At 31.9% G+C, this 21,878-nt stretch overlaps 1 protein-coding gene across 31 annotated transcripts in view; it reads left to right on the forward strand.

Annotated features, from left to right (window-relative positions):
- The window catches only part of LOC119080723 (CUGBP Elav-like family member 4), a 243,266-nt gene that overhangs the window by 142,909 nt on the left and 78,479 nt on the right, over positions 1-21,878 (forward strand). For 4 of the 31 annotated variants that reach the window (XM_037189219.1, XM_037189222.1, XM_037189241.1 and 1 more), the window contains exons 1-2: positions 8,839-9,047; positions 9,535-9,961. The exons of 21 other annotated variants lie outside the window; for them this stretch is intronic. In XM_037189219.1, the coding sequence (XP_037045114.1) occupies positions 9,905-9,961 (57 nt within the window). In that variant the 5' untranslated portion in view covers positions 8,839-9,047; positions 9,535-9,904. Of the gene's footprint in view, positions 1-5,120; positions 5,132-7,989; positions 8,359-8,838; positions 9,048-9,534; positions 9,962-21,878 lie in introns of those variants that run through there. 6 more of the 31 variants (XM_037189220.1, XM_037189221.1, XM_037189230.1 and 3 more) reach the window with 6 other exon arrangements.

The raw sequence follows: 21,878 nt of genomic DNA on the forward strand, positions 1-21,878 counted from the left end.
TTTATCCCTTGGTATGTAAATAACTATTTGTTTTTATTGAACCTCACACTAATTCGATTCACTTGTTGGGATGTATGAATGCGAGCTTGTATAACGATTTAACGATTATTACTCGATATATTATAGTTGTATCGACTCTGCTACTTCTTTTGATAGAAATATTTTTAAAATATATTACTTCATTTGTTTCGGCATACATGTTAGCATTAAAGACCGTCCTTGACAGAGATCAAAGCTCATTTTTTTTGTTGCTGATGATAGCAAATGATCAATGGTCGTTTCTAACTATTGTTCAATATTCTGGATTTGTGGAAATATTACCATTCTGCAGATATACAAAATATGCATATGTTACCTACTCGAGTCTACAATCTTAACAATTGAGCAACATTCCTATTATGTGTTCTGTTGAATCAAATTGTAACTTTCTTAAGTATGAGTAGACAATTTGTATACCTAAAAAACCTACAAAGAAGCTGTGCGGAAATGGTATTTTTTTGTGAAATATTTGTAAAATTTATTTACAAAAACAAAACGCAAAGCAACATTTTAAATTTACGTTTTTTTTATTTTCAAATATTCAGAGCAACGAGAGAACATATTTTTTTACTTTAATTTAATCAAATTTGTGTTTTTGTTTCTTCTACATTTTTTTGTTGTCTTGTATCTCAGCAAAGAAACTTTTTAGCTTTTTCGTCATCAAGACCGGTTACATTATTCGTTTGTATTTTGTTCGTTCGCATAAGAGCCATATTTACTATTTAAGAATGCTTTTTCTTCCAAATAGGCTACGCTTTAAAAATGTATAAAGAATAATGTAGAATCACTCAAATAATGTTCCATTTGAGATATTTTATATCAAATATTTTTCAGAGGAAATCCAAAGACAAATTGAACGAAATTTTAAATGAAATGCTTGCTTGTTAAATGTTGCCATAAAAATTGTGTATACTCAATACCCACATTTTATAATAGCACTTTGTGTAGCAGTGTGTAACAACCACAATAATATCTGAAAAAAATTCCCTTAAATTTCTTTTTCTTCATTCCCTGGGTCTTTGAACAGACCAACGGTTCATATCACTAAATTGATATTGGAATAACTCTCTAACTAAATTAATTAACCAAAAATTGAAACTTTCCCGTTGTATAATAACAAATGTAAATTATACGAAGAGTGTATTCATGTATTACACATTTTTCCTGCATAGAAAATCTGCATAGTTTTCCCATTCACTTTAACATTTTGTTTCATTTTAATATTACTGTGTGCTAACCACATTTTTCACTTAATTAGCAAAGTTTTTCTGTACGCTCTCTGTACTTAGTTTTATCATATCGTGTGGATGATATCAAAAAATATACAGATGGCTAGTTCTATGTTATACGTATATCCGGAAACAAGATGACTTAGTTACATAGCTCGGTTTCCTTTGAAGTTTTTTTTGGTTTTATTAATGAAAAAAAAAACTCGTATCCCCACGTATATTATGTATGGTTTCCATGAGCCTGACGAACGTAATATAATTTGATATGAAATATCATGTGAACATATTACATTTTCTAGAGGCTAATTAAAAAATATAATTTGAAATAACAGAAAATGCTGAAAAAATGATAATTTCAGCTTTTCCATTCAAAGTTTCTTTTCGTTCATTCATTGGAAATTGAAAAAAACATACCGAAAATATGCTGGTTCGTTGACAAAAAAATTAAATAAAAAATTTGTTTACAAAATCAAAAAGTTTTTATTAAAATAAAATTTTAATTAAAAAAAAAGAGAAAACCAAATCAACGAAATGCTACAATCATTTTCGTTTTTCATCAAATAAAAGGGGATCAATCAATCTAAATAGCAAGCGAAGTTGATTAAATTTACATAGAACAGTTGAAGTAAATCCTATTTATATGCTAAATTCGATTTCATTCTGTTACTATAAATGTTTTATTTTTCTCCAACACTCGCACACACACCCACCCCCACTTTGAACACCAGAATATATTTATAATATCAAATAATCAGTGAAAATTGCTGTACTGTATTATGCATGTTAATACCATTTCACTTTTGGTAAATGGGAATCACTACGTGAGTTCACTTTTTTTATTCAATATTTAATCGACTTAATACAATGAGCGGCTATTGTTTATTTGGGTCATATCAGGGATTAGAATTTTGTTTACGAATTTTTAATCCGAATGGCAAAAATATAATAACTAACTCGTCGCTGGTGACACGGTTGACGAACGTAATTTTATTATTTTTGTGTGACACCGTAATTTCAGTCTTTATTGGAATTGAAATTCTGAGTATGGGCTTCGCGGTATAGGGACAATTTTTAATCGAATTTATTAGAATATATTAACACAATGGCTGATAACATTTCATATCTCGTGTATCGGAGAAAACGTGAAAACAAAAGTGAGCCGGTTGATACGAGATATTGAATTATACTATGCGATAACTCGATAAAATATTCAGCTTGATATCGTCCCGAGTGTGATGGAATTAATTATTTCGATTATCATTCCGAAATTAATTTCAAACTGAACAATCAGATGCTCAATCTAATTTTTTTTTGTATTTGATAAACATTGGTAAACATTAGCTAGTGATTAGATACGACGAATGTGGCCACTGACATTATTGATGATTATCATATACTATTGATGTTTAAAGAAAATGAAGTAGTAGAATCTGTTGATACACATAGTACAAAAAAACACTATGGATTTGATAACCACTACTGATATGAGGAAACACATCATTCTGTAATTATTCAATAGAATATCATTTCTGTAGTCGATCTATTTTAAAGTAGACGAAAAACCTTATGACGGAATGTACCATATCCTATCCGAGAATCTGTCATCTTTGAAGATCTAACGTTTATTCCTTAAGAAACATTGCTCACGTAAGGGCAAAAACAGAAGAAAGGTCAAGATGGTGCGTTTCCCTGAAAATAGAAATTCTACGAAAAATGTCGAATGAATCACGTGTTAAAACATGATGATTATTTTGGTCGTTAACCCGATGAATCTGAGTGGAGAAACAGTAGCGTTGTTACGAATGCTATTTCGTCGTTTAAATAAAACGAGAAACAAACAAAAATGGACGATGAAACACCAATTAACTGATATAATGACCTTTTTATTATATATTTATATATAAATAGACATAAGTGTGGCATCTACCATAAATCATTAAAAATAATTATCCCAATAAATAATTAATTTCAATTTGCATCGGTGAATTCGACGATAAAATCTTATAATTAGTATTTGATAACAACGTCCGCGATGCCAATTATATAAATTTTTTCCAATTTTAGCTAATTGAATTAATGAACAATTTCTAAAATATATTTTTCTTAGTATAGATAGATAAATATCTGGTAGCTATTTCATTATATATATATATATATATATATATATATATTATATATATCGGTTACATTTTGCTTATTTTATCATTTTAATTAGAATTTGAATTGTAATTGTCTCGTCGGGAAGGTTTATTGGCAAATAGATGGAAGTTTCTTGAAAATAATATTTTTATTTGTGGTGGGTAAGTACTGGTAGTACTGCTATTCCAGACACAATTATGCTTGTTCGAACAAAATTCTCTTCTTCCTTAAAAACTATTTATTGCAGTCTGTCAAGAACAAAAGACGAAATACTTGTCGATCATCGACATGTGTTATCGACATCAACGAATGGTTATTTGTGTACCTGTTTTGGACGATTGATTTTAGGCGATTTCGCGGATTGTAGGCCGAACGAAGTGAGGCTTACAAGCGAAAGTGCCTTAAATCAACCGTCCCAAACAGGTGCACATGTAAGTTTTCATGCAGAGGGCCGGAAACCCGAGAAAATTCTAAAAATTGCCCTCATTTTCGGCCCCAAAGCATGAAAAATAATAGACGATACTCTCTTTGCACCCTCTTATACAGTAACACAGTTATATTAAATCTAATGAAGTAAACGATTTTGTATCAAATACGAAGGAATAGTTCAAACAACTGCAGTTATAGATTAAGTAAAACACGATATGCCTACCGTTAACAAATTGCAATTTTATGGCTCTTAGTTAATTCAAAAACTACCAACAATCAAAGAAAGTGATTCACATCAAATCAGTTTCAAAAGACCTATCGATTGCGTCTACTTGTAATAAGAGAGCAAGGTTGAATTTTCACCCTGTGATGAACTTTGATATAAAATCAGACGTGAGAGACGTTAAGAGACCAACATAAAAAAATCCTTGAATTAAATGAAGGTGTTAGAACGTCTGCTAGAACACCATTAAATTTTTAATATAACTGATGCTTTGTTGAAAAAATTCAGAACGACGGCCATTGTCCGATTCTGAAAACAGATGGAATATTAGATGGGATGACACCTGATGTAAAAATACCACAGACGGATAAAATGAGTCATGCAAACTTGACTAGGTGTAATACTTTAATCAAATAGTTAATTAAAATTGATAATAATGAATATGAATGAAATAATAACAATCGGATTTGGTCCGTCAAAATAAATATAATCCCGAGAAATAATCATCATCATTCACATTATATTGAAATGAGATTGAATTTATATTCTGATTAAAATATATTATTTGGAATATAAACGTATAGCATTGACCAGAAAAACATTCACCGATATTACTTTCGAACGAACGCAGAGAGTTTGTCGCAAACATATCAAAATATTGTCAATATTATCAATAATTTAATCGCGAAAATTCATTCATTCATGAGAATTTCATATTTACTGTTGACATAAAGCAATTTCATTATTACTTTACATATGTCACTTTAATGAAAATTCGCATAATTTTACATGAAATTATAGACGCAAACATACATTTAATTTGAGCCGCCCAACATTGTCCGAGTGTGTTTGAGTGTGTTTCTGCAATGGCAGGTAAATACTTGTATCATATGCGACGACATAGGCGTTTTCAGGGGCCATTCATGGGCTAAATGGCAAATTTCGCAATTATTGACAACGAAAGTTTATGCTTTTGTCAGCCATCCCCTTCCCTTGAAAAACGTACGTAATTTGTGAAAGGCCCCTTCATTATGCCAACAATATTAATGATCGACGGTTATGAAAATTCGTTGTTCGTTGTGATGTGTTTATCTCAAATTGTCAAATACATCTAATGTGTTAACACGTAGCACTAAATTATTGTCTTCAATGTTCGTTTATTTCATAATATTTGAGACTATAAAGAGACATTATCATTACAGAGTTACAGGAATACAGTTTCGATTAGTGTGAGCTACCAAATCTTGTACTTCTATTGATGTATATGCCTTTTACTATGTAAAAGATCCCATATCGTTTTTGTCGTGGCTATCGCTAAAAGATGAGAAGTCATTTCAAAGTTCCTGAACTTTGTGAAGAGAAACAAATTCGTTTCAACTATAGAACCACTATAATCATTGTCAATTCATCACCCCTTCAATAGTTGACTTCATCTCTGATCAGCATATAATTTCAAGATTTTCTAATTCAAACCATCAAAATCAAAGCAACAATTTAATTGTGGGTAAACCCCCGCTCAAAACACTTCACATATTTAATGTCACTCATGTCGGAAAGCCACAACAATTTGTTATAATAAGCATAAAGTTGCAGAAAAAAATGTGCTAAATCATAATCCAATGGTACATTCCGACAATTGTTGCTTTCACAAAGCGTTCAACAAATTGAATTATTTCATATGTCAAATCAAAAACGAAAAACTGTTATCCCACACTAGGGACCATGATAATTTGATTTCTAATCTAATACATCAAGGAGAAACTGGCAAAAGAAAATTATACAAAAAACATTCAACCAATACACAGTCCTTCCTATTTCAACTCGCTCACTCTCTCGCTCTCGCTCTCCGATCTCCAGCAGACGAAAAACCAACAAGAAAAACAGTTCACATAATCAATAAAAAAAAACCCAATATTATTCATATCATGACTCCGATTTTTTTTCCCTACTCTACTCTATGCTACTGTGCCTTGTATAAACAAAAATTATTGTTTTTATGTCAAGTCATACTCGAAAATTTTGTGTGCATGAGGATTTTATTATTTCCAGTCAACAATTTGGTTGAGAAATCTATTTTTTCTATTCTACTTTTCCAAATTATAATCCATTCCAGAAATGATATATTTAATGTGGAAATAAGGGGGTGGGGAATTCTATTTAATTTTCTTTTTTATTTACACTATACATGTGTTCAATGTATTATACCACCGTCCAGTACACACAGTGTATAGTTGCTCAGCCATGTGTATAATATTAATCGATCACACATGATATTTGATAAGAAATCAACAAATAAAAATCAAACAGTGCGATAAAAATGTAAACCAACAGACGAGTCCTCGTTAGACCATCAGCAATATGAAGTGAAGAAATTTAAAGGATAATAATCTATGGAGGTACGGATTGAGGTAAACGAAAAGCATTTCTGCAAGACTAGATGAATTTGCCAGACAATTTCATATAAATTTCATGTGTCATTTTCATATCGTAGGTTTTCTTGCACTACATATTCTCGAAGCACTAAAAGTAATAATTTTAGTTTTCATTGTTTAAAATCTTCAAATGTCCGATAACAGTCAATGACTTCGGAACCGAGGTTAACCCTTACCTTTCAATATTATCTTTAGCAAATATAATTTTTAACTGTATAAAGGTACTCATACTCAAGAAATGAACCACTACTTTTACATCTTCGGTTATTTGTGACCAAGAAAAAAAATCAGTAAACCCACAAGCATATTATAAAAACCGATGAAAGTCTAAGTTATTAGAATGTAAATGGACCGACGTTATATATTCTTACGCACAGTGTAATACACAGAGATGAAATTATTACTAGCTGCGATTTTGAGTCATTCGCATAGGTGTAGTGAAATGTATCAAGTAAAGCCCCCACAGACCCTACTGACATATAATTTCAATAACCTAAATCAAAGAGTTTTTCCTTATAGGATTGAAAACATTGATGCTATCGGAGGAAATTCTATAACAGTTTCGCTAGCCACTGTGACTAAAGGAAATTTTTACTCGATTTCTCGTATATTGGCTAGGCTTGCAAGGTGGAAGCCATGTAAATTGTCTCCTATACTTTAAATATAAAAATTTAAAATAATGTTCTCCCTTTCAACGCATCGTATCTGAACCATTCGAGTAACGTTTGATAAACAAAGATATAAATATGTCCCCGAACCAAAACCTAATCCAAACACAGTTTCATATTAACATCAACGTCTGCTTAACCTTCGGAAAATTAACATCAACAGGACCAAAGTGTTAACCATATGACATAAACTGTGAATCCAAAATTTTACGCTCAGCGATTGAAAGCAACAGCATCTTTACGTGTTATACAGTTTGTCGTTCTGTTGTTTACATTCAAGCGGTGGTGGTGTGTTAGTGTCGAATAAAATATGGAAATAAATTCTCTGCATACAAGTAAAGGAATAGGGGTGCCATTATCATAGTATTGAATGAAGTCCTCTCCTCTTTGTAGACTTTTCGGTTCGAGGAGAAACTGTTTTTTTCTCTGCATAGGGGCAATTTTGGCGCATACAACGTGAGAAATTCATTGAAAAAGTCATTTCTGTTACATATAAGGGGTAAACAAGTGTCGTAAGCGGGGAATTCAACTTAAAATGCTGATGCTGGATAAATAGGGCGTGGAAAGCATGCGATATAAAATATCGTAGTTATTGTTGTTCTACGATATGGTTGTACAATATTCCTTGTAGTATACAGTGTATGTACGCTTGTGTTGATAATCGCATGAATGGGGAAAAGTAAGAGACCTGATAGGATGGAAGGGATGATTTTATGTTTATCAGCGTATGCGCAAAGTGTACGGCAGTAGCGGTGTTACGAATGCCGTCCTATCTGGATATCGGTCGGTAAACAATATCAACTAGTGCTTTCGTAATTTATATTTAGTACTGAACAAGATTTTTACTATTACGCGTTTACGTAGTGCAAGTGAAATTACAAATAAAATCAAAAAAAAAAGAATTTGATGAGTTCATTTCGGGTGTATAATTTTCCTTCGCATGTTGTTTAATGTCGTCGATTTTTTATTCAATATCTTCGGTGTAGTTTTGCTGTAAAAAATTACGTGGAAATTTCGAAGTATTTTTGATATTTTTATTGAAGTAAGCGAAAAGAACTTTTCCGGCAAAAAATATTGACATTTCACGACTTCTTAGAATAGAACCAATTCGGATTAATCCAAATCGACGTATAACGATGATAGTTCTAATCAAAAACGACCGAAGTAAATGTATTTTATTGGAAAACAATGCCAACAAGGTAAGAAGAAATATCCATAACGTCGTCGGCGTAGCAAAAGAAAACCTTTCAAATTATCTAACCGAAAAATATTTTCGTTGCCAAAAAAAAAATCGGTTCATACAATTTTCCGTTCAGTTTTCAATTTCTAGTATCTGTCACGATGTATATATGTCAATAGGGGTTGATATTTTCATATATTGTCTAATGCGTATCCCTATAAACCCAGAGAGAAAATGTAAAGTGCGTGCGCAATCCTGCGTAATAATCACATGATATCATCAAACAGTGCGTCGATCGAAAACAACAGTTTTTTTTTCGTTCTTCATTTTCCCATTTTGCCTCACTTGTGTGTTTCGTACGTATATTTTCCACCACCCCCTTTTTACATTCATTGCGTAAGGGTCGAAAAGTTTTACAACAAGTTTCGTGTGTGTGTTTGGGTAGAATCATTTTTTTTTTGTTTTATTACTTTCCTCGCAGGATATTTTCAGTCTGCGATTGAGTTTTGTGTAGTTAAGTCGACACACTCTGTTTGTTGTTTGTTATATTATTATTCCATTCATATCTCTAACTTTAACAAAAAAAAATTAAAATAAAAAACAAAAAATTTAAATAAAACAAAAAAACCGACAAAGTTATTTCTGTACATAAAAGTGTAAAATCAGAAGTCCTTTTAAAAACGAGAATTATAAACAAAAAAATTCGTTGTAAGTTGGGTTGTAAATCGGTTGTTCATCTCTCGGTCATATAGAAATTTATTTTCATTTTTATTTTTTGCATCATTTTTTTCTTCGGTGAAACTCCATGTCATTTTAATAGAGATACAGATACGTTGAATGCTTTTTTTTACACGGGATGTATAAAGTTTTACAGGTGTTACCGACTCACGTAATGAGTTTTTAAGTGATTTTTCATATGGATATTTTTTGTTCCGAGACTTTCGCAACGAAATCTTTTTTTTCCCGAATTTTATTTCAGTTACAATATGATTTTATCGTTTAACGTTGATGTATACTATGGAATTTTCTCTTCGTTTTTTATACAAAAAAAATGTTTTTATTCACGAACCATCCAACTCATTCGAAGCGATTTTTTTTTGATATTTTTTTTGTCCGTTCATTCATTAAATTACAATTGTGTTCGAAATGTTTCTCCTCGTTCGCATGTTTTTTAATATAAAATAATTCTTTCCAGTGAAAACGAGGAGTTTTAAAATAACTGAATGAAGAATTTATTTCTTCATTCCGAGTTCGATAAAAAAGGGTATCCGTGAAATAAATATAATAATTGTGATAACAAGAAGAATATAAGAAGAAGTAAGAAAGAAAGCTGATGTGAAAATAAAGACGATTTTTCTTTGAAAAGAAAATCATTTATTTAAAGTAAATTTACACGAAAGAGTGCGGTGTGCAAAATAAAAATACAAAGAAAAATTTGAAACTTTAAACCGAAACGATTTGTAATTCATTGAATTATTCGGTCGTTTCTTGAAGAAAAAATATTAAAACTAAGTTGTTAAGTAAAATAAAACTTTGTGACGAAATCTAAAAAAAACTCATTCCATATGGTTCACATGATTGAGATAATACGTCAAGGGAAGGTTGACTTTCCTCAAATGATTGTAAGTGAAAATTAATTATATTTTATTTTATCTGCGATTTTAACTGGGTCAAAGCAATATCAATAAAATAAACCGAAATTCATTCAACCGTACAAGATTCGATAGAAAACCGAAAAAACCGAAGACGAAACTGCTTTTTATTCTCTCATATTCTATTGTTGTTTTGATATATTTTTCGGAAAGAAAAAAGTGAATGAACGAAAGAAACCAACCCCTGTTATCAAACCCATAAATACGACCGAACTACGATAGAAGCGATCTATAAATTACCATCAAAATAACATAGAAAACCATAATAAAGAAACGCGTCTGCAAATTATCGATTTCGTCTTTTGTTGTTTGTCTTTTGTGGCGGTAATATAGTTACCAGTTACACTCTTGTAGTAAGCTTTGTCGTCAATAAAATGAGACATAAGTTTGAAAGATTAAACGTATACCACTCGACGAGAGAAAAAACTGTTCAGCAGAAGAAAAAATAATTGGAGACTGTCCATAAATGACGTCAGCTATAAAGGAGGAATGTGAGTAATGTGGTCAATTGTGTCACTCTGTGTTATGATTATTGAGAAATAGTGGAGTAGTGTGCTCTAAAAAATATAAAAAGACAGTGGATGTCGTCATTTATGGACAACCCCTAGTAGAATTCGGTCGTCACCTTTCTATGACCTTTTTCTTAGCTAAATAATAATAACCAAAGAAACGTCGACGAAAAACCTTATTAAGATGTGGAAAATGGTTTCCTTTTTTCGTTCCTTTTCTTATAGTGTTCGTTAAATTTTTTTCCCTATCTTTTTTTTTCGGGTATAGAAGTTATTAACTTTTTTTTCGGCTATTTTGCATACAAAGTGTTTGATGAAAAGTTTTTTTTCTTGATGTGAAATTTTTGTGAAAAGATTTTCTTTTGTCAGTTCAATAATCGAGTTTAGTGGTTGAGAACAGTTGCATGCTTTTCTTATAGTTTACTCGATTGGATTCGGTTTTGAATGTGAAAAGTGGAATTAATATTGAAGAGGGATTACGGAGGTTTTTTTTTCCTTCTTCTTTCTGCTACGTCTTCTATTTCTTCCATTTCATCGGGAGAGAATGATGTGGAAGTTGAGTGGAAGTCTGAAATGAATTTAAATGAGAAAATTAAATTGGATTCGTTAGATTCGTTTAAGAATGAATGGGCTGAACGGGGGGATTTCTCAAGATGTTGAATAAATACAAACTAATAAACGATGTTGTTTTTGTGTGTGTGTGCTCCGCCAGCAAATTATGGTTGGTGAATTTTTAATTATTTTGTCATTGAGATAGATTTTCCGTTTGTAAGTTTGCCAAGTAAATTGACATCGTTGTTAAAATGTACAATGTTCGAAGTAATCATTAAAATGTTTTTTAAAAGAAATTGAAGTTATAAGTAAGACAAACGATCGCAATTAATGGTTTGCATTGAAGTGAAAACTTTTACAAATTTTTAGAAAGAAAAACTGTAAAAATTCTGATACTGAATTATTTAACAAAAAATTCTTCAAAAGTTTCCGGTTAAATGTTATCGCTACAAACCAAAATCTGAATTATCACCTCTCAATTTCAATGTGTACAATTTTTTATGTGATTTTACACGCGATCCAAGGTTAAATTTACGAGTCTTTTAATGAAGTTGTAAAAACTACAGTTTTCGTGTAAAGTTTGTTTCGTTTACGATTTTTAAATTATTTTATTAACAAAAAGTTTATATTCAATGTACAGTTCGTCACCGAAGGGAAGAAACAATTTTAAAAATTCATAAGTATGATTCAGTCATTACTTAGGGGTTTCATACACACACCACTGTATCATAACTCGGCACATGATGTTGCAATAATAAATTTGTAAACTCCATTGCATGTTACTCGTAGCAATTGTGGTGATGAAATTTTGAGTTTAACTTAATTGACGGTATACACAACTTGTAGATTTTTAATGCGACCACATTTCTAAATTGACTCGATTACCTCGACGGGAATGCGCTTGGTAGTTGCAACTAGACGATGTAATTGTTTAGTGTAGTAAATTGAATTGATCGTTTCAGGAATGATTTTTTTTTAAATTGAAATTTTTGATATTCTTTGTCTTTTTATTTTCTTATAATCTAGGCATTCACGGTTAGTGATTTTTTATCGACAACAACGACAAAAATACACGATGAGCTGAAGGCTAGCGTTCTCTTATAGTGAAATGTATAGCAAACTAAAAGTACAAGATTGGGTATGAAACATTGCGCTATAGACGAAAGAACTAATAGATTCGATCGATGTATGGAGTTTTTGAGTTTTTAGGAATAACAGATAACAGCGTGTAAGCACGTAAGTTTTTTTTTGCATTTGCAATGCATAGCCTATTTTAGGAATTAAATTCCCGAAAATTCTTGAAATTCTCGAAAATTCTAGAAATTCCCGAAAATTCTCGAAATTCCCGAAAATTCTCTGAAATTCTCGAAAATTCTTGAAAATTCCCGAAATTCTTAAAAATTATTAAAACACTAGAAACTCGCTGCGTTTCGATTTTATTGTTCTTCAAAGTGTGGTAGTCGACCTCTATGGTGTGGCTTTACATATTTCAAGGGACAAAGAGCTATTTTTAAGATTTTTCGATTTTCCGATATTGGTGTCACCGCCTTCATGATCAACTCAGAGGTGTCTTACCTGTTATTTCAGAACCTTAATAGAACTGACATGTATGAGGTAAAAGTAAAAATTTTAGTTCACAGTTCGTAGTTTTTACCAATGAATGTACATACTAGTTATGGCAGATTCTTCAAAATCTGTCGATTTATACTGAACGCACTCATTATTTTTGTCAAGATAAAAATAAGCGTTAAAATCCGTTTTGAAAATCGTTATTTCCTCCGAGGTGACATTAGACCGTACCTGGGTGATTTATCCTGCATTGGTTTTTACGCTAAGAGGGATTCTTTTGAAAAACAGCCTACCGAAATCGGACGCATTTTCCAGTCGACTTTTTTATATGTGCCTAGAAAGGTATTCGACCCTAGAAGCCAAAACCGTTTTCAAAGTCCACTGGAAAATGCGTCCGATTTCGGTAGGCTGTTTTTAAAAAGAATCCCTCTAATTCAATATTCGAGCTTTTTTTTCACTTCTTGCTGCGCTGTGGCATTATTTTCAAGTGATCAGCTTTCTTTTTCTACATGATTTACGTTATTGAAAGTAATAGGATAGCGCAAACAAATGAAGATCAGCTCAGCCCTCAAAGTAAGGTCTGTAGTTCTAAATGTTTCATTTTAGACTTCACCATTCATGTTTCCTATCAAAACAATTTCTTTTTGTAAATATTCGGTTTTAATACCCTGACGCGCGAATTGAAATTTTCCCTTTTAACTCATGGACTCTTGCACTCATCAAACTAAAAAATTTGGTACGTATTTTTTACGAGATTAGGCAATGTAAAGTTAATTCGCAAACTCTACATAGTTTTTATGATAGATTAAAATTTCTCTTCAGACAATAATTGTCCATTCAGTGACCGAGCTCAGCGCATATTTTTTCCAGCGCAATGGGGACGGTACCGAATTTCCCATAGGGTAATACGCCTCTGAGTGGTTTAAAGGTGTCTTCGAAGAAGCACCGGCAAAGAAAACTGTGAAACAAAGTCCGAAAATCAATTTTAATTTTTTCCACTTCCTAATGTCGATATCTTTTTTAGTTGCTTATTCTAGAATTGTTATCAGTATACTTAAATCGGAAATTAAAATCAACGAATTGTTGAGCGAAGGTATATTTTACTTGCAATGAAATTCTCGAAATTCCCGAAAATTCTCTAAAATTCCCGAAAATTCTCGAAATTCCCGAAAATTCTCGAAATTCTCTAAAATTCCCGAAAATTCTTTAAGAAATTACCTAAAATAGGCTATGTTGCAATGTAATCATCAGCTCTAGTACTTTTTGGTTAAAGTTTCGCCTAGTGGCTGATTCAAAATCTTTTACTTCATAAGTTTCATCATAAATCTGGCTATGTTAGAGAACTCTGGTCAGTGCTTAACGCATTTAGTTTTGACGTATTTGTTGGTAACAGATGATTCTTATTGATACATTTCTGTTCATTCTCCTACTACAACGTAATTCCAAGAAATCTTCAGATTATTACAGTGACCTGCAACAAAGACCGACGTGTGTATTGAGAGGACATAAAAGGTTTCCATTTCAATTGTCCAATGAAATTGCAAACATCTATTGTTAAGCGTAACACATTATCATGTTTACGTAATGTTCAATCAGTTTCAACGTTAAACGAAAATTCAGAATTAATTCCAATTCAGTCACAGAAGTCTGCTCGTTCATGTGTTCATTCAAATTAGCAAATTGTAGAATGTTCATCACATCTAATGTGTTCCATGACCTTAAAATGTGTAGAGAGAACAGGATATATTTATGTGTAAAGTGTAAAGTATATATATACAAATACATCAAAACAATCGCTATTCATATCATTTAACCGAAAACGTGCGTGCTCGAACAATTTTGATTATAAATTCAAACATTTATTATAATTATTATACTTTCGGGGTTCTCCAGTTCCATCATCATCTTTTCAGCTAAATAAATAGTCGACAAAACAGTCCGGGGTATTATATTGTTCGATCTTTGGCGATTTTAAACAATATTTCATTATAATGTTCATTGCCTGGATTTAAATTCTAAACATTTATCATATGGAAATGAGACATAATATTTAAGGGCAGCCGTGGTGCGATGATATATATACTATAAATGTATAACATGATATAAACAATAGCCCAATTTCGAATTCAAAATAATAGTGTTTAAGCGTTTATACCATATCCATCCATCCAGCATATTCTAGCGATATAAATTTAACAGCACAACATTATTAGCTATAAAATATTTTCCTCCAAATGTCTGCAAGCATCCCCATATCTCACCATTAAATAATATCCACAATGGTCACGTTTTTGTTTTACATAACATTTAATGTGTGTGTACAGAATTTATGCGCGACGATATCCAGATGAGAGTTTTGAGATGATGGGGGGGTTTTCTGTACCACATTAAAGTATAGATTATATGTGAAGGGATTTTGTCGAATCAATAGTTTATGTGCTTTGATATGAATTTATTATAGCTGGTGGATGGTTAGAAGATTCGCTTCGAATGGAGTATATCCATCCATATCTTTTAGTCTCTTCTGTGTGAACATTCGTGTTGTACACACACACACATAGTACACATACGAAACGAAACTATGATAATTCAACGTATTTTCGATGCAATGTAATGTGGACTGTGTCATTATCGAAAGGGATAATGGGTTTATTTTAGAGAAGCACTCATGGATAAGATTAATGCATAGTTGGTTGAGTTGTTATTTAGAAATAAATTATTTTTAATTAGTCGTTGATGCGGTGGGGAGGATAGAGTTTAGTAGTTGTGTTGAAATAATTTAAACAGAAATTTTAATTGTAAACACTACACATGCTACATCCTACCACACATGCATTATCAAAAGTAACACCTTTCGATGATTAAGACTGTTTGTGTTCCTTATCTGGTATCTAACACGGTCGGACGTCTTATGACAAATCAAAGACCATATTTTTATATTGGTATATAGTGCCTACGTTGTTGTAAAGAAATGTACAAAATCATCTATTTTAAGTGTTTGTAGCAAAATTTACCTAATTTATTCTCAAATATTTTGTCCGTACTTTCCCACTGTTCCTGAATCTATTACTTCTTTAATTTCCTTACACTTACTGCATATTTGTCGTTCCACAAGGTGTAGCAAGAATTGGTTTATAAAGTTGATGATACGAATTTCAAAAGAATGACTTCCCAAGAGATGATGAGAAAGTCACCTCAAACATGAGTCTAACACTTTCATACTCGAAACCAACATTAAACTCTTCCGGCAAAATTTTTAATGTGCGGTTATGAATGTGTAGACGCTTCCACCACCATTTTGAGGAAAATTCCTTGAACTTTCCACATTCTGTAGTGCGTTTAGGAAATTGTTTTGATTATTATGAACTTACGCTTTATTGCTCATTAAATCCTGGTGTGAATATACTGTTGTTTTGACTGTAATTTCACTCGCTTAGAATTAACTAAATTCAAAGATTAATTTTGGAAAAGAGGTGAGAGGAGACAGATTTGTCGATTCGTCCTGCGACTTTCTAATATTATTTATGGAACATAGTCTAACACAGTGCTTTAAAGAAATCAAATAAATTTGCTAAGATACAAAAACGATTTCCGCATAATGATGCCAGAGGCGACGCCAATTCGTCATTTCATTCGATTCAGCTTACAGTAATTGGAGTCGGTTTTAAAGTAACAACACAGTTTGCATACGAAAAACATATTAGAACCAATTTCCCTTTTAATAAATATTTTTACCGTTATTACTTGAACCATAATTGCGATCGTAACATGGTATAGCATGCGTGTGTGGTAAAAGTTTATTTTATTTTTATTTTTCACAGCCATAAAAAGCAAAAAAGAAAAACCCAGAGAATATTTTCGATATATGAGTAGAGTACGGAAGGCAGTTATGTATTTTTATTTTTCTTTCTTTTCTTTTCTCCCGTTGGTTTACGCAAATTTTCACATCATTATAAGGGTGTGCGTGCTAAGACGAATAGATGAGTGAGTTGTGCTTATGTTGAGTGCTTCTTTTTGAATAAAATATAGAAATATTGAGAGGTTTACGGAAAAAAGTGTTCTTTAAGTACTCTTTTGGGACTTTTAACATATTATAGTAATGCGTCGGTTTTTACACATATGCGTGGAACAGTATAATGGGCTCATAAAGTCTGATAAAAGAATATTGAATTTATTCAAGCTTTTACAATAAACAATTTTCAGTTCTCATTCCGTACACCTTGTCCGTATCAAGTACATTGTGTTAGATAACATTACCTTATTCACTTGAAGTTGTATTTTAAGGTTAAATCCGCAAGAAAGAAAGCTGTGTCTCCTCGATAATTGAGTTAATATTATCAGATTTTGAGAAGCCTTCATTATGTGATTGATTTCAAAATTGTAGATTTGAGTTCATATTTGAGCCGAAACACTGGACTGAAATTAGTTACTCAAAACCAGAAAAGAAATGGCATTGACAATACAATAATTAGAAATTGTGAATTGTGTTTTTTCTTGTAAATAGTGTAAGTCTTTGCTGTAGTCTTTCTTACTTCTCGTAAACAGCGATATTCCTATATCAAAGAATAAAAGTTCTTTATTTACATGCCAAGAAAAGGTAGTCAGGCTAAGCCGTCATTCCAACCTGTAATCAAAGAAGCAGTTAAAAACAAATGTATTTTTTAGCCTCTGGTTAACTTCAAAATCTTTTACTTGAACTCTTTTTCTATATTTTTTTACCAAGTTTACCACCGTTCGTCATTTTAATCATTAAATCTGCTACTTCACTTGTCAATTTTTTGGTACAAATTCATTTATTTCGTTTGTGTTAACACCTATCTTACTTTATAACAAACCATGAGCTAGAGGCCTGCATTCAATATTGTTGTCACGGTCGATAACAGATTCTACTCGTATGATTGTCTACTGAAATTCCGTTTAAACATATTTCCCACTGGGATGAAAGCAAACTAGGACTTCTCTTCTCTCGAATTTGATTCGGATATCAACAATTTTTCACACAAGTTGCACCATTTCCATCATTTGTCTACTTTATGGTGTGTAATGTACGAATTTTGTTTTTATGATTTATACACACCGAGGTTCTACGAACACGGAAAAAAGAAGAAGAGAAACTGTGTTACATTGTTGATAAGATTATATTTTCCATGAAGTTCTAATCTCGTTTACCTTTTTATTTAACTTCTTCCATAAAGATTCGTTATAGTTACAAATGGTCGAAATAGAATTAAGAAAAGATAAAATTTAATTTATAGCTTTTCCGTCGAAAATAATCTACTCACATTCATAATAACGAAATAAAATATAAAGAAATATTTTCTGTAACTACCAGTGAGAGCTGGCAAAAATATAATATCATCTTCGTCTCCGGTTTTGGACGAAGGAAGATGGGAAAAAAAGAATTGTATGTATACGATAAAATATAAGCACTAAAAGGAAAATTTACAAACGTTTTACGTCTTTGTATATCATTTCTCTCATAACCCTAGGTAAAGTCAAAACTGACTTTGCTGAAGAATGTTTTATATAGCACTAACAACGTTGGGGTACATTTGAGAATAACCTTTTTTTTCGTCTTCTCGTCTTGATATAAAATAAAGTCCCTCAAAAGACCTTCTTTCTCTGTTCAAGGTTGATAACAATTTTTATATAATCTCCCCCTTTTACACTTCATATAGCTCAGAGAAAACAGTGTACAGTCGTACATATACAATGCGAACGTTCTGTATATACATATGTACGTATTTATAGTCATTTTGGATCAACTTTATAAGAGGTGCGGGTGTGTGACGTTAAGGTGAATGTTTACATTGCTGAATTTAAGTTTCTTTTCGTATTATATATAAAATGGATGTATTTTGTTGGTATACGTATACATAACCTTATTACTCGACTTCATTTTTTTTTCTCGTTGCCTTTCGGATTTTGAACGTAAGGATGAATATTTTTTTTATATATATATTTATCCGAAAAGATCCTTTTTTTCCGAACATGTAACATTTTCATGTATATATAAACGTTGCGTTGCCGATCAACGTCGTACAGTACCATATACATATAAACATCAATTCACTCATCTTTACCATTCAGCATTATTCAACTAAAGGTACACTCTAACGAATTTTCTAACAGATTTTTCCTTTAAAGGAAAATATAGGGAAATTTCCAACATTTCGCTGATATTACAAAACGAACTGGCGAAAAAAACACACTCTCTTGCCTTTAAAGATATAAATATATTGTGACAGAACGGAATGCAATATAAATTATTCGAATGTATAGTTGCTGCTTTTTAAGCCTTATAAAATATGCAATTATCTTGTCAGTCAAAATTGATGTTAACAACGAAAAATTGTAATGCTTTATATTTAGAATGTGGATGTATGACGTTACTTTTTTTGTGCTGTTGTTGTTTTTCTGTTGTTGTTTTTCTGTTGTTGTTATTTTTTATATTCTCCCGAGTACCTGTGCGTTTAGTAGGGGAGTTTTTTTTCTTATTCAGTTTTTTTTTACTTTACTTTTTGAATGAAACTAAAGATAGGCTCTACGAGTGTGGGTTGTGTGTGCTTTGAATGAAGGGGATTATTTAGGGTGAATATTAAATGATAATTAAGTTTCTACGGCTGAAATTCGATAATCTCGCATCAGTATTGCTCGTTTCTTGTAATGCATAATGAGATGTGTGGCATGCATATAATGTGAAGAGATTTTTAATAAAACCAGAGATTTCTTTTCACTCCCTCTGTTGCAGAAAAAAGGTTTTCTGCATAAAGAGGGGGTGAATAATTGCATGGAAATGTATCAAGATTTTAAAGAACTTTTTTTTAGTGAGCTCAGAACCAAATTTATTGAGATAATTGCTACCGTCACTGCCTCTGACTGTAAACCAGAAACGAAAAATGTGAAAATTGATAAGAAAATCGTTTCGTAACTGATCAGGAGATAACATTGCATTAGTGCCGACATGGAACCAAGTGTGTTTTTTTTGCGATATAGTAAAGGCATCTATGATAGAATTCGACTGGTGAAACTACCCAAGAATATCAATACACTTCAAGAAATATCCTTTGAGCTCTTCTCTAAATAAACAAAGATCTGCTGTACTTATTCAAATTTCATTAGGTGATGTTAGGATAACGTGGGTTAAACGAGGTTAGAGTACCTTGGGCTCTGTTGTATAATAAAATAGTAGAAAATAATGAGATATTAGCAGTTGTTAGAAAAAAAACTTTAATTTACACTCAATAAAAAAAAGGAAATAGAACAATTTTGTTTTTAAAAGATGCTGCTTATTTCTAGAAATAGAGATCCAGAGATCTGACAGCTGTGATTTGCATTTTTTGAATTTTTCCCCTCTAGAAACACATTGTTGAAATACCATTCCCGTAAAAAAATACAATACAAATGAATGAATGAACGAAGTATTTAACGAAACTTAAATGATATTATGTCTGGAAGTACCGTATCTTGAAGATGATCCGTATCAAAGCTGTCAGAATCTGTGGGTCTAGAAATATGCACTAGCTGTTTAAGAGTCAATTCGCCAAAACTTCGAACAGCTTAGATGGAATCGGGATTCAAGCCGACGGCGATCCAAACGAGCTATGGCTCAAATGAATCATCGTTCAATTCTGATAATATCGTGGAACAACTTTTTTTCCGAAAATTTTTTGTTGTGCTGTCATGGCCCTTAGAAAAGTTTTCTCCGAAGTGGTCGCGAAAATCGTTTTTTATTAATTACTCCAACATGCGAAAAAACCAAAATTTTTGAAGGGCTCTGGGCGGTTGGGGAAGTTAGTAGCAGGAATCTCTAACCTGGAGTTTTGTAGCTTACTTCTCGCCCTATCTATTGACACCTTACTCGACCATACTCACCGTCCCAGATAGAAATGGAGTTGATTTTTCACAATGTGTCTCAACCCATCAAATTTTGGAAACTCTTCGAACTTTAAAGTTCCCCAATGACCCTGTTTTCGATCGAATTTTATTATTTATAGTTTAACGAGTAAAACTAACGTGATACAGCCAGAAGATGAGCCATAGATCTTTTTTGTAGAAGCCAAACTGCCAAAATGAACCAAAATTCCAAAATTCCAAAATTTTACCTCATCAATTTTCTGAAAATAGTAAATCGAGCTCAAAATTGTTTTTCTTTAGTCAAAATAGTCAATTTAGTCAAAAAGAAACATTGATGAACCAAGTTTCAATTTAACCATCTGGATGCTACAAACTGTTGAATGCATCCTATTTAATAATGAAAAGAAAATTCCAATATCCAACTTAAAAACATAATGTAATAAATATTTAAAAACGAAGAAAAATCTGAACTCTCTATGCCTTTCAACAGGAAAATCTGTTCTTTCCGTATTAAATCCTCTGTTCTTTCCAATATCCATTTTGTAAAGTTCTAACAATGAAAGCGAACGCTGCAATCTCATCGGTAAACTATAATACACCTTTTGTTCATCAACATAAAACAAATAGAACATATATCCTCCCCCCAATCCTTCAAGCATACCTGCCAACGGTATTACATTGGCGTAGCATATAAACTCATTTTTACAAGCACCGTTGTGAGTTTAACAGCGTTCAGTCTTTAGTCTTTGTACGTCGTGTGTAATAGAAAATCGATTTTCCTCATTGATGAACTACGTTTGTTTCGTTACTAGTTTTCAATATAATTTAATCGAGGAGATAGATAAAATGGCTCGTACTCGTACAGGAGGAAAATATTCCACGTAATACATAACTGAATGTTAGGTGTTTTTTTTTTCGTTCTCTCCGTTCGAACAATATTACATGCTTCCACAGCCACGCTTTATTTAGTCAAAAAAAAGGAAAATTGTTTCGTGCAAAATCAATCTAAGGGCGTGTGCCATAGACTTTATACGAGAGTTTTACAACAGCATTTCACGGACAATATGTTTGCGAATGATTTTATATATGAGAATTTGTGTCAAAATGAAAATCAATTATTAATTTAGGGAATGGGTATTGGGTACGGCTTCATTGAATTGGGTAAAATGATTTTAATAGAAAGTGGATAGATACGGCACGGACTGGAGGTCAGTTTATATACTCGTTATTGTCGTCGACGTTTACGTCTTCACAATCTTGTAGAGCATTTAGATCCTAATAGATTTTTTTTACGAATTGATCGATGGTATCGATAGGCAATTGTTTTAGTGTAAGTGAAACACCAGTTTCATTTTCAAAAATAACAATTTTTCACCGATTGAATGTGATTCAACCGTACG

Source organism: Bradysia coprophila, unplaced genomic scaffold, assembly GCF_014529535.1.
Source record: "Bradysia coprophila strain Holo2 unplaced genomic scaffold, BU_Bcop_v1 contig_350, whole genome shotgun sequence".
NCBI lineage: Eukaryota > Metazoa > Arthropoda > Insecta > Diptera > Sciaridae > Bradysia > Bradysia coprophila.